Source organism: Monodon monoceros, unplaced genomic scaffold, assembly GCF_005190385.1.
Source record: "Monodon monoceros isolate NGI ecotype Baffin Bay Population unplaced genomic scaffold, NGI_Narwhal_1 Super_Scaffold_19, whole genome shotgun sequence".
Classification (NCBI taxonomy): domain Eukaryota; kingdom Metazoa; phylum Chordata; class Mammalia; order Artiodactyla; family Monodontidae; genus Monodon; species Monodon monoceros.
Window position 1 is genome coordinate 62,813,056 of NW_021703775.1, and position 14,429 is coordinate 62,827,484.

Below are 14,429 nucleotides of genomic sequence, written 5' to 3' on the forward strand. Positions count from 1 at the left end.
AACATTTTGGTTTACTAGCAACACTTGCAGTAAGTTCGGTAAGATGGAAGAAAACAAAAAACAAAGCGATCATTGCTCTATCTGACAAAACTAGAAAAACACCAAATTCTAGCACCTGAAAAAATTATACAAATAGCGTTATACATTCAATCCTAAAAACATCTTTAGAAATGCATACAAGAATACATGTAACATGGTGTACCAAGTTCACCTCAGGACAGTGTGATAGAAGATGCAGAAAATTATTTTTTCTTTCTGCATCTTTGCTTATTAAAATAAGTATAAATTAATTTTATTTTCATATTTTGTAATATGAAATAACATGTTCTTTGAGTTTATGAACAACAAAGGCACACCACATAAAACTGAAAGGACTACAACAAATAACCAAATTTTAATCTCTTATTAGCATTAACGTCATACTGACGTGCAATGAAACACATACACACACACAAACCAAATTTGCAACCCTTTCAAAAATAACTTCAATATTTTTTGAGGGGGGAGTTAAGAAACAAAGGCAAATAGTATAATGACTCACAGATACTAAAGTTAAGTTCTAAAAACTTTTAGTTCTCAAAGATAGAATGTAGTGACTACAATCCGTTAAAAAATCAATGGTAACTTAAACCCAAGATATAAAATTCAGAAATTCCTTTAATAAAAGACTTTACTACCTGAAAGGACATCTGATAAATCAATTTCATCTGACTGGACACCAATGCTGCTGTTGTATACATTTTTACAAGAAGAGCCACTCATCTCCAAATCAAAGAGGACTGGATCGAATGGTGAACTATATAATCCATATCTGAAAAATAAAATAATGTCCTAACAATTTTCCTGTCAGCCATCTAATTAACAAATTATCTATTTACTTAGTTTTCAAAGCAGTTTTTACACAGGGCAGAAGGAGACACTATTAACTCCTTAAATTCACTGAATCTCAACTGTGTTCCCTGAAAACCTATACTCCAAAAGATACAGTCCAGAGACTCAATAAATGTGATTTCAATTAACCTGATAACTAATGAACCAAGACAACCTTCATCTGCAGTCTGAATCAAGAAAGAGCTATCAAGCACCCCTCCCTTGCCTCAATCATTACATTGACTCAGCAGAAGGTACAAAGGCTTTGAGTAACGTCTCATTGAAATCAAGATTTCTATTCTATAAAGATTACAAAAATCCTTGCTTTAAATAAGATACTTCAAATAATGAAGATTAGGCAAGAACTCAAATCTAACCTTTAGCTATTTCTTATTTCATTATGTTTAAGTTTTAGAAAATCAAACAGCAGATAAAGAATACTAGTTAAGGGCAATAAGTGATTTACATAATTTTGCTTACAAAGTTTTAACAACAAAGAAACAAATTACCTTAAGTGCTTCTACCATTAGCAAGATACACCACTTTTAAGTATTTTAATATAATTAGCCCTCTGAATAACTATCTCCAGGACTTCCAAAGTTGTTAAAGGGAATTATTTTCGGAGAAAATAAAGGGAAGAAAAACTTAAGCAAATATATATAATAACAATTATGTGCAAAGGTGGTATCATATCCAGAAAGGCCCATGATTAGTCATTTCATAGATTAAAATACCTTGTCTGAAGCAAAGCCTCCATTGGTGTTAGCCTGTCCTGTAACTGTCTGGACACAGCAGTAAGCACAGATGCACACGCGGTACTGCACCCAGCCAAATCTTCATCTTTAACATAATTCAGTAAGACAAAATACCAGTAGACCGAACCTGAAAACAACAACAACAAATCAGTTGTTTAAATCACTGTTTCTCTTCCTCATTTTTCTCTAACAAAGAGAACTTCAGATTTCATATTTATCAGTATGTCCCCTTTTCCTAGAAGGATTTTCTGGAAATAAAATCTGTAAGGGCAAATTACAAAGAAGGACTAACTCCTTGGAGGACTCTAAGAGGACACTGACAAAGAACTGCAATCATATTTTTTGAGAAGTGTATAGGATCAACCTAGTCGTTTAGGTTTTCAGTAACGTGAGATGACTCTGAGGGACATTTTATAATAGCTAGAAAAGCGGAGATGTCAGGCCCTTCAAGCCATCTTTCCTAAAATACTATTTCTCTGTACTAAAAATTTCAAAACCAGTTGATGGCAGTGAGCTACAAATAATATACTTTAGCAAGTGAATGAAGTGTAGTTATTCCATACTGCCAGTTAGATACAGACCAAAGGTGATATTAAAAGGTGACCATGATGATGTATTTTAAGACTCTAACTTGAGGTATCTAACTAAATACATCCCATAATTTAAGCACCCTACCACTAACACTATCCTCAAGAAACTGTTTTAAACACCAGAGACTATTAAAGTGAGCAACCAAGTCCAAAACATTCTACTCTATAAAACAAACAGTTCATAGTTTTAGTCAATATATGTTCAAGGTAAATATAAACAGACTCTTTGTCTAAATTAAGGTATTGATAAAATAACCATTTATCCTAACTTTGAGCAAACTTTTTTTCTGGTATACCACCAAGATCAAATCCTTGTGGAATATGTTTATCTCATTGAGATAACTTGTTGAATGGTTATTTATAAAATAAAAGACTGTGAGAAATGCCCACAAAAAACTAACACTAGGTAAAGGACAAATCTGTAGCCCTTCATAGTAAATTCCTACCTGATAACTACATTCATTTTTGAATGGCATTTCCACAGTCTTTAGGTGCTGTAAAAAAAAAACAACAACCCACTGGCTCCTTTTAGGCAATCAGAGTTTGCCACAGACCCTACCATTCTCACACAATATGTGTATGAACCATTCTTCTTATTTATGTCATCTCTCTGGCACTTACCGACATTTTAGTTTGTGAACAACCAAGCAACTCAATTATTTTAATGAAGTACAGAAAATGTATGAATTGAGATGACCTGGTTATTTACTTAAATCTCCCATTAACTTTTTCCTAAAAATATTATCGAACAGAGAGTATCTGCCTACCCCATCACAATTTAAAACCCCTTAAAAAACAGATAAGCTACAGAAAAAAAGAAAACTAATTGAGAATAAAAAGAAAGTTACTACACAACCCCAAGCATACTGTGAGATATTTCCTAAGGCTACAGCTATTTGTGATTGAACTAATTTCACATACCACCAGTTGCTGCTGCAGGTAAGAACGACATATTATCAAGTAAGGCCTTCAACAGAACAGATCCAAATCCTGGTTGACATGGGTCACATTTGCCATTACTGAAAACAATTTTAAAAGAAAAAATTTAAATACATTACTCAAGGTCTAAATCCAACTCTAAACATGGTGTAGTACTTTTAAAATCTTTAAAATGTGTTCATACAAATTGAAAGAAAATCTGCCTTAAAGCCCTATAGACATGCAGAAAGATAGTAGGGATTGATTTATACTAAGGGTCTTTGTAACTGTTTTCTTACACATTAAACCACTCTTTTTTTTTTTTTTTACCAAAAAGGGCTAACAAGCAGGTATAGTCAATATAGACTATTAGCTTTTAAACACTTCCTAGATAGTTTCAGGGTTTAGAGAAAATGATCTGCATAACACTACAAATAAGTCTGGTAAAATTATTATGTAACTGGGAACAAGGCCTCGGGTGAACAATCCAAAGACAATCAGGGACAGCAGGAGTGAAAGTGGGGGAAGGGATCCCCTTACCAAACTCCCCGAAGTCTTCCTAATAGGCAAAGAAGCCTAGTAGAATTCTTTTATTACTCGATTTATTTAACATGACATTTCGCCCAAAAAAAACCAAATTTTTTCTTAGAATCTCAATAATCCTCATCAACTTTTGAAAATCCTCTTAAGTTATACATATATTCAACAGGGACCAAATAACACTATAGACAAGGTATCACCTGCCAAACTGCAGGTGCACCTACAACGTATATTTTCAAATTAAAAAAAAACCAGGGACTTCCCTGGTGGTGCAGTGGTTGAGAGTCCGCCTGCCGATGCAGGGGACATGGGTTCGTGCCCCGGTCCGGGAAGATCCCACATGCCGCGGAGCGGCTGGGCCCGTGAGCCATGACCGCTGAGCCTGCGTGTCTGGAGCCTGTGCTCCGCAACGGGAGAGGCCACAACAGTGAGAGGTCCCGCGTACAGCAAAAACAAAGAAAACAAACCAACCTGATACACAAGGCTAGAAATCGTGCACACTTATGGGCTATGCTGCGTCCTGCCTCAAAGAAGCAAACATGTACAATGTCTAAAAGACATTTCCGTGTTTTTGAAAGCAGGCTCTCATTTCCTTCCTTTGAGCTGCAAAACAATAGCAGATGTTTAGGCTCATCTTGAACTTCCAATCATAACATCCAAAGGGCAATCCGTGGTAAATAAAATCTTATTAACCTTCCAGGTCCATTTGAATGTACTCCAGCTAACCAACAAAGAATATCTAACACAAGGCTCTGGGCATGTTCTGTGATTTGGCCATCATCTGCTTTTCTACACAAAGTGTTAAGAAGTTTCTCATGAAATTCTGAAAACTGTAACATGGCACATCGTTGCACTCTACAAAAAAGAATATATAAACACATTAACAACCAAAATAGAAAAGTTAAAACTAAAGCTATTTCAACCTGGTTGGACATATAATGTTTCATTTGAAATCATTACTATCACAATTTAAAAAAAGAACTTTTGAAAATTCCCAAGCACTATAAAGACACCAGGGATGAACCAATGAAGTGGAAAGACAGTATATACCATCACTGAGATAAGTTCTTAAGAGAAATGAAAAGCAAATAAAAATTTTCAAGTAAAAGTTAGGATTAAAAAATTTTGTGTATTTTGGTATATTTATTGGAATTCTTCCTTTGTACTCCTATTACTTTAAGAATAGTACAAGAAAATGAGGTTACCTTTCCTTAGAAATTGAAGTTTTCTTAAATCTTCGGATGGTGACTGAGACTTCCTGAAGTAAGTCACAGCCCCGGAGGTTTTCGGATTTACGGGTGCTACTTGCATTTTCATTCTTAACATTAGAAGATTTTTCCTAAACATACAAAAATAAATAACTGAATGAACAAACAAATGAAACAAAAAAATTATTTACTATTAAAGTCTATAAATAAAAGAATGTAACTGAATTATGGCTATCAAAACATAAATCTCAAATTAAAATGACAGCTTTCACCCTCATATTCAGTAAATGACTAATTTAGCCCAGAATTATAACAGGGAAAGAAAGAAAGACATAGTCACTGTTTAAAGGTAATAACCCAATGAATTAAGATTATAAAGCCAAAGTCTTGAGTCTAAGTCCCAGCTACAGCTCTACAAGATATGTGAGCGCCCCAATCTCTAAGGTTCACTCACTTTCAACATGAAAAAATGGAGGTAATAACACCTGCTCTGCCTGCCTCAGAGTTATTTTGAGGATTAAATCAGATAAAGTACACAGAAGTCCTTGAAAAATTGGAAGACCTATACAAATATAAGATGATTAGTGTTACTGGTACTGCTACTGTTGCTTATGAATAATGATGATAGAGAAACAAAATCTCCAGAGTTCGGGAAAGTCCAAGATCAAACAAGTATGAGGAAACTGCATGATATATAGCTAGTTGTAGAAAATGAACCATGAAAATTAAGATACATCTCTAAAATCACTTCTCAACTTCTGTTCCTGCAGTCTCTCAAATGTTTACAAAACAAACAAACAAAAAAAAAAAAGTAGTGCATTATCAGTAGAGGGCAGAGAAACAAACTCTCACACCCAAGGAACTAAGAATAATTATACAGGGAAGTACCTGCTAACAATTATTCCCTACTGAATGTACTTTATATAAGCTAGGTAGTCGGCTTAAAGTTAATTCAAATATTTTCTCCTTGATTATATTTTTTTAACTTGCTGCAGAGAAAAAATACAAACAAACGAAAGTGTCTACTGATAAATCAATTATGGGCCATACTACTTCTAACAGTGTGTCAAATCTCAACCACCATGTTTAAAACAGCACGTTACAGTTCAAAATGATACTGTTTCATACCTTGCCTGCTGCAACTTTTGCCAAGAGTGAAGCAAGTGAATAACCCTTGTTACTCTGGTGTTTTAGGGATGGAAGTCTTACTACCGGACGTATACCGCCATTACAGATCTCATCTGTTCCTCTTTCATTCACTGCCTTGACATGGATTAAAAATGAACGATATTTTCCTCCTGCCATACCTAGAGGAGTGGTACAGAAGGGAATAAATTATTCAATCGCCAAAAAATCAAATTGTTTTTTGTCTTCCCAGAGCAAGTTAAATTAACTCCACAAAAAGAAAAATACACTTGGCCAGAATTTTCGAATTATACTGTTTGCATACAATATGGCTAAATAACCTTTGGTAGCAAAAGAACAAAAAGCACAGGAGTTATATGAACAGCCTAAGATAGAAAGTTTTGACACCTCACATGTTTTACCCCAATCAAAGAAGTTATTCATTTTAATAACAGAAATTTTGTGAACTACAGAAAAACACAATGAAAATACTGTCATTAAAGCACCGCCCAAAGATAATGATGTATATGTGTATCCATCCAGTCCTTTAATGCACGCATGCACACACATACATATGTGAATGCATACATACACATAAGCATTATAGTATTACAGCTGAAAAAGCACAGGCTTTGGAGCCACTACCTGGCTTTGATAATGGTTCTGCCATTTTATTAGGCATGTGACAAATTAACCTCTCCATGGTTCAGTTTCTTCAAAAGTAAATGAGAATAATAATAGTACCTACCTCAAAGGTAACTGAAATACTTATAACTGCATGGCACAAAGGAAGCACTCGATAAATATTGGTTGTTATTATCACTAGCTTCAATTTTATATGGTTTTAACTAAGTTGAGATCATACTATACAATCTATATGTAAAATTTATTGCAAAAATACCCTCAAACTAATATACCCATGAACAAACCATAAGCTGGTTGTTGCCTAAGCAGGTATGAAATCCTTCTGTAATTACAAAAGCTACTTTTGTTGTTTTCCACTGATCCGTCTGCCTACCGTGCTAGCGCCACACTGTTACATTCTTCTTACTGCTGCATTATTCTAGGTTCTAGAATCTAATAAGACCCTCCGCCTCAATCTTCTTTTTCTAAATGTCTCTGGCCAATATCATCCTTTTATTCATCCACAAAAATTTAGCAATCATTTTCTCCAGTTCAAAGTTTTAGGAATTTGATGGGAAGAAGAGTCATTTCTATTAAATTCTGGGAAAATTAACACTTTTACATTATTGAGTCTTTTGAAATACATGTTACATAATTTTATCCCCAATTTTGTCAAAGCCGACATTTTAATTTTCATACAAAATTTTCAGTTTCACACTCTCATTCAACAAAATTAACTTATACTCTCAGCAATATGAGAGAAGAGATGTTATTAGTTTTGCTCACCACTGTAACCCAGGATGTGGCCTAAAAGTTAAAAAAGTTAAAGAGTCTTATAAAGTTAATGAATGAATGAATAAGATGTAGTCAAGGGAGTACATTCAAACTTGTGTATATACTATGTCTGCAGCTAAAGGTAAGCGTGTGAATAGGGACAAACATTATGAAGGGAATGTACACAAATTAAAATAGTTGTTACTTAGGTGGTCAGATATTTTCTTGGTTTAGGGAAGGATCTCCACACCTTACCTACCTCCAATTCTACTTTAACAATCAAGGTAAGTGTCTCATTTGTTGGCTTTTTTTATTCACCCCTGAGATACAAAGGTGAAATAAATGTCCTACTACTGCAATATCTAATATCTTACAGATATAAGATATAAAATATACATTAATTATAATTTGTGCTTAAGACACTCAGATCATTACATCTGATACTTTCAAAACTCCTCTATAAAAATCCCATAAGCGAAGATATTGTAACAATATACAACACTCTGAAGACACAGGACTTTAAATTGATGGAAAAGGCAAACATGCCAGAACATGATGTCTGGTTATTTGAAGAATTCTGTATGTCATGCTAAGTCATCCTACATTCATCTTCTTTATGCTTTTTTAAAAAGCACTGAGACCTTCAAGACACAGAAAGTAGGATCTGAAGTTTCACATAACAATAATCACTTATGAGAGGAAATTACCTCAGCTACCAGGAAACTGATGGAATCACTAATGAAAAGTCCCCCAAAAAACAATACCTTACTTTTCTGAAATCAGTTTTTTCTAATCTACTTTTACAATTGTGGGATTATTTATTCTGCTTTTGTAAAATATGTTACTTCACCTTTAACAAGTTTGGGGCTTGTTAACGTCAACATCCCAGCATGCCCTGATAGATCAAGGCCACTAGCAAGCCATACTGGCCCACACAGAATGTCTTCTTTATGATCTTCTAAAAACGGACATAATCTAAGACCTAAAAAGAAAAATACACATTTTTCTTTTAAGTTAGCTTATAATTTAAAATGTAATATTTAATAAGCAAATATCCATCCCATTTACATGTAACAGCACCACACAAAATTCCATATTTGAATGTGTTCAAATAAGAGTTCACTATCATGCTAAGGAACTATAATCAATTATCTGATATATTATGTTGCTTTTCCACTCCCATATTATTTACATTCACCTTGATTAAAAAAAAAATTACAGAACCATGACATGATTTCAAATCTCAAGATATTAAAAAACAAGAATGCAAGTATTAGTGCAGCTGTGTTCACAAAGATGCGCTGAAAGTTAAAGCATACTGCCAAAGCAGAATTATAGGTTATTTTTAACTGTGTTCTTAAAACCATGTTTTTGCAAGCCATAAGGAAATCTTTGCCCAACATGATGCATTTGGATCACTACTCCTTTTACTGTCATGGACAACAGCTCTGTAATTTAACTCACACTGTGATTCCTCTACATCCATGTGCTGCATTTCTTCATTCAAATCAACCAGGGACGGTTTCCCATTTTGTTCCACTTCAATGTTAAGAGCTGGAGACAAAGGAAAGGTGATCTGCCTATCTACTGCTGTTTCTAGAGGATAAAAATATTAGTAAACTTAATTTTGCTTAATATCAATGATTTATGTGCCTAAAATTCTAAAATTCTCTGTTAAACTGGGAACTGCAGTGATTTTTATCACAGATGCTAAAATGGTTGTTAGGAGAAGAAGAAAATTAGATTCAATTGTTTCATACACTCTTCTCTCTTTTAATGGTGGATATTCACCTGAAGAAATAATCTGCTGGCAACTAAACTAAGAATTCTTACCCTAGGCTACACAGTACTGCACCTGCAGACTTTTGAAAATACCAACACCTAAGTCCTATCCCAATTACATCAGAGTCTGTCATGATTCAAAATAATACACACACACACACACACACAAATACACACATATATATACAAACGCACATATATACACAAACACATACATACATATTTGTGAAATAGGAAATTTTTCAGGTTTCAATGTTTTTACCCCTGATGTGAAGTAGCCATTTTACTCTTAAATTATCCCCAGTTTTTTAAATTATCCCATTAAGAAGAAAACACTGAGAAATAACATCTAGTTTCCAATATGCCAAATATGTACAATCTATTTTAATAACTCAATACATCAGATTCGGAACTTGTAAGAAAGATAAATAAAGATGAATATATTTCTGGCATTACCTTCTGGGTTTTACTAATAACCTTAAAACAATATGTGACTCCATAACAAAGCTCTTTTCCCAATCAAGTCTCCTCTTAGGAAGAGAAATGCATAAGTCTAGTAATGCTAAAAGTGAAACTAACTCACACAGGAACTAACTGCATTTCCCAAGAACCATAATTAAATTACTCAAGTTTATGCAAGTCTGAACAACAATGAGTTACTGAAAAGCTCTTAAATGTTCTCTGGATTAACTTTTCTAAATAGAACCACAAAAAGTAAAGAAGGAAAATACCACAGGGGTGGGGGGGCAAGGAGGGACGTCAAACCTAGACAGCCAAGTTGAAAATTCGTTTTTTTAAGAAACCAACTACAAGATAAAATCTTCAAATGTAAAATTTGATCCATTCTTACCATTGACTTTCCCTAAGCCTGGAGCTTTATTTTTCAGCAGTGTCACTTGTATCTGCGGAATATTGGTGATGTTTGAGTTCAAAACAAATTTGAAGTCCACATGTCCAACCATACAAGCTTTAGGTAGAACCAATTCAAAAACGTGTTCATCCCAGCTGTTGCTGTCAAGTAAGGGAGAAAATAATAAATAATGCAAAAACCTTTCTTCAGCCGTAACCATCTTACCACTAATATCACCTTTCATACTCTGATTTGCAGCCTCCAACAAAACTTAGTGCTTCTCAATCAGATCAGGAGAGAAGATAAGCAGTTCTATTGAGAAAGATTAAACTTAGGGCAATGAATAATCTTACCTCAGGAATCTCTACCTGCCTTCGGAACTGTACATTCCAAAAAGCCCTTGTTCCTCTAAGTGTGAGCTACTGTGCATCAGAATTATGTGCAGATTCATGGGGCCCACCCTGAATCTAAGAGAGGGGTCACAGGAATCTGTATTTTAAAATAAGAACTTTTTGTATTTCTTATACATGTCCATTCTCTGATTTTAAATTCTACATATATGCTGTAAAGTAAAACTCCACTAAATTCCAGATTCATATCCAAATGCCTACCAGGTATCTCAAACTTATCATAAATAAACCCAAATTACTTGATAACTAACTTCAATATCAGTAAAAAGAAATTCCATTTCTCAATTAGCTCAATCCAAAACATTAGAGTCATCCTTAACTATTCTCACTCACACCAGATGCTCAGTATATTAGCATACACTATTCCTTCTACCTCCAAACTATATGTGACCACTCCTCACTTCCTCCATCAACTATCATCATGGTCCAAGTTACCATCAACACCACCATAATTACCTGAATTACCACAACAGCAATCAAGTTGGAATCCTTGCTTCTATCACTTCCCCCCAATACACACACCACAACCACTCATAATCTACTACCAACACAGCAGTCTTAATGTATCCTTCTAATATATAAATTATATCGCATCACTCCTACATTCAAAACCATCTAACATCTTCCCATCTCACTCAACATAAAAGTCTCACTATGGCCTATAAAGATGGTCATGATCTGGCTACCAACTATTTCCTTTGATCTCACCTCCTACCACTCTCCTCCATGTTCACTGCACTCCAATAGTAGTGTCCTTGCTCTTCCTAAAATTCATAAAACATACCCCTCAGGGTCTCTGTACTTGCTATTGCCTCCAAATTAATGTCTTCATGGAGGCCTTTCTGAGGGCCCTTATATAAAAAATATCACACATATCTTCTCTCCTTCTCTCACGCTCACACACATGTACACACCCAACAACTATTCTATCACCATACTGTTTTAACATGCTTCAGAGCTTTTATGACTATATATGACATAGTAGATATCTGCTACTGTCTGTCTATCCCCACCAGAATGTAAATTCCATGAAAGCCATATTATTAGTGCCTTCAAAAGTACCTGCACAATTGGGAGATTGGGATTGACAAATACACACTGCTATATATAAAATAGATAACTAATAAGAACCTACTGCATAGCACAGGGAACTCTACTCAGTGCTCTGTAATGGTCTATATGGGAAAAGAATCTAAACAAAGAGTGGATATATGTATATGTATAACTGATTTACGTTGCTGTATACCTGAAACTAACACAACATTGTAAATCAACTATACGCCAATAAAAATTTTTAAAAAACAGAAAAAAGGAAAACTCATATTAAAAAAAAAAAAGTACCTACACAAAACAAACATTTAAGTATTTAGTCACTCAATCCACAAATTTATTTAACAAACTAACTGCAATGATGGATTACTCTTAGCGTTTTATCCTACAACTAAGAATACAGGAATTTCTAAAATCAAGGTGACAAATGAAAGGAACAAAGCTGTTAATATGCAAAAGTTAAGAGAAAGAGTAACATATATAATAATTCTATGTTGTCTCTAACAAATATATAAGATGAGCTTGGAAGAATGTTTTACCTGTCAGTCTGTAGTTTCCAAGTTCTAGTATGCTGAGCAGCATCTCCATGATGTTGCTGATGCAAATGCTGAGGATGCCTCCTTTGCTGCTGTTCCTGTTGAACTTCTACCCAGCATGGAGGAACAGTAGCTGAAAACCGTGGAGTCAAAGTCTCAAAGCGGGTTAGCTCCACTAGAGACGTCAAGATGTCAAGGGTAAATGGCTGGTCCACCAATAAATCAACTCCTTAACAATAGTGAATGTAGAATTTGAAATAGGTTTTAAAAAAAGAAGTTTTAATCCATGTTTTCTGTCTAGTCAATTACAACATTCACCAAATGGCCTCAAAGTTAATAATGTAGGCTCAGATACCTATATACAACTAAAGCAACTAGCACTGACTACATAACTAGCATTAAGAAAAATCCATCTTGAATATTTTAAATTATAGAAAGGGTACTTATTGGAGAAACCTAAACTCAACCTGTTAGAAGAGCCCTGACTGAGCTTTAACGAGCACCAGGTTAACAAGGGCAACAGAAGTAGTGGTGCTGAAATGCAAGCCTGACTTACATCAGATCAATAATTAACTTTTACACTTTGTTATTTACAAAACAAAATGCTAAACAACTGCAAGCACATAATATCTGCCCCTTTTTACTCTATTAAAAAGTAATTTTTAAGAAGTCAAAGCTATACTGACAGCAAACAAATACTTACAAACCAAAAGCTTAAACAGCATTTTTTCCACTTCTGGGGTAGTTAAGAATACCTTGTATACATACCAGTATTATAAAAGTAACAACCTGCTTCAGAGAGATTAGTTTGCGTTTACAAATGTATGTATTCACATCTGTGAAATGCCTAACGTAGGACAAAGCTGAAAAACTGTTGTTCTTATTCCAATTAACAAAAATAACTTTTAAAAAAGACTAAAATATGAAATCTGATAAGTTTAGAATAGTTTCACAAAGAAAGTTTACACTGCATTCTATAAAATTATTACAAGTGTACTTCAAATTACATTTTTCCTCAAAGTTTAGAGCTTTTAAAAATCTGACTGAAACTGTATTAAATGTTGTTTGTAAACATTAACAGCATATCAATGCTCCTTCTTTATTTCTTTATAATCTAATTCATCTTTACTAAATAGTATTTTTATGGAATTTATATGAAAACTCTTATTACACCAATACCCTATAAAATATGAAAACATTCAATATGTTAGCTTTTTAAACCAACTTGTGTAGTTAATCAAGACAATCAAGTCTAATTATACATAGCAAGAGACATGAGTCACTTTATCTCAACCAGAGGATAATCTTGCCTCCCCAGGGCCATTTGGATGAGGATAATTGTGTGTGCTACAGGAATCAAGTAGGTAGAAGGCAGAGATACTCCTAATACAGCACAGGACGGTCCTCCCACAACAAAGAATTACCTAGTCCGAAACGTCAGTAGTGCTGAGAATGAGAAACCCTGCCTTACGGTAGTAAAGACTGCTATATATTATACAAGTAATCACTAAAATTAAGATATATTATACTAGTAATCACTAAAAGTTTCCCTTTGGTGCAAAGAAGAATGATCAAATGCACAAATATAAGTATTCATGAAGAACAAATACCAACTTCATGTATTATTTGTTTGGAATACATTTGAGTTTAAACACACTTTTTCTTTAAAGATTCATTAAATTTCTTTTAAATGCTAGGTTTGGGGAATAAAATGTGGTAAGTGCTAAGAATAAAACATAACAGCACAATGGAAGTACAAAAGGACTGTGGTATAGGGAAAGGATAAGGAAAGAGAGCTTAGTGTAACATATGAAGAGCATGAAACTGAATACACTTAAGAAATCATGAAAAGTTTCCTATAACTGGAGGTTGAGAAAAAGACTAGTTATTAGCCCACAGAGCAAGTAAAGATTTTTAAGCAGGAGTAACAATGCTAACATTACTTCTTTTGAAAAACAAGTTTTGGAGGACGGTAGAGAAGATGGGTAGGAGAAAAGGCAAAAACAACAAAACCAAACCTATCTAAAGGTTCACAATGGGGAAATGAGAGTCTGAATATATCACCCCTGGGAAAGAATATTTTTTCAGCATTTTTATTCCAGTAGTAATGTTAGTAATATTAGCCATTCCACTCACTTTACACTTACTTAATGAACTCTTCTCTTTTTCATATGCTTTGTTGCTCCCTAACTAGACCGAAAGCTCCTTAACGACCAAAATAACGTTTTTACCTCTTAGGTGACTTCACCAAAACTGATCAACCTACCACAGGTTGAGAACCATTTCTTATTCTAATGTTTACAACATTTTCCAACTACTGAAAAAATAGTGATAAACAATAGACAAAAACAAGCCTGGCAAGAGAATGTCAACAAGGAAATGAACTCTCTCAAAGTA

At 34.2% G+C, this 14,429-nt stretch overlaps 1 protein-coding gene across 1 annotated transcript in view; it reads right to left on the minus strand.

The window, feature by feature from the left end:
• Positions 1–14,429, minus strand: part of BIRC6 (baculoviral IAP repeat containing 6) — a 268,208-nt gene that overhangs the window by 192,493 nt on the left and 61,286 nt on the right. Inside the window, 11 exon segments of the mRNA XM_029231389.1 lie at positions 678–811; positions 1,605–1,752; positions 3,137–3,234; positions 4,145–4,276; positions 4,367–4,528; positions 4,879–5,012; positions 6,010–6,188; positions 8,255–8,386; positions 8,869–8,958; positions 10,037–10,197; positions 12,036–12,261. Coding sequence (XP_029087222.1) covers positions 678–811; positions 1,605–1,752; positions 3,137–3,234; positions 4,145–4,276; positions 4,367–4,528; positions 4,879–5,012; positions 6,010–6,188; positions 8,255–8,386; positions 8,869–8,958; positions 10,037–10,197; positions 12,036–12,261 — 1,596 coding nt within the window.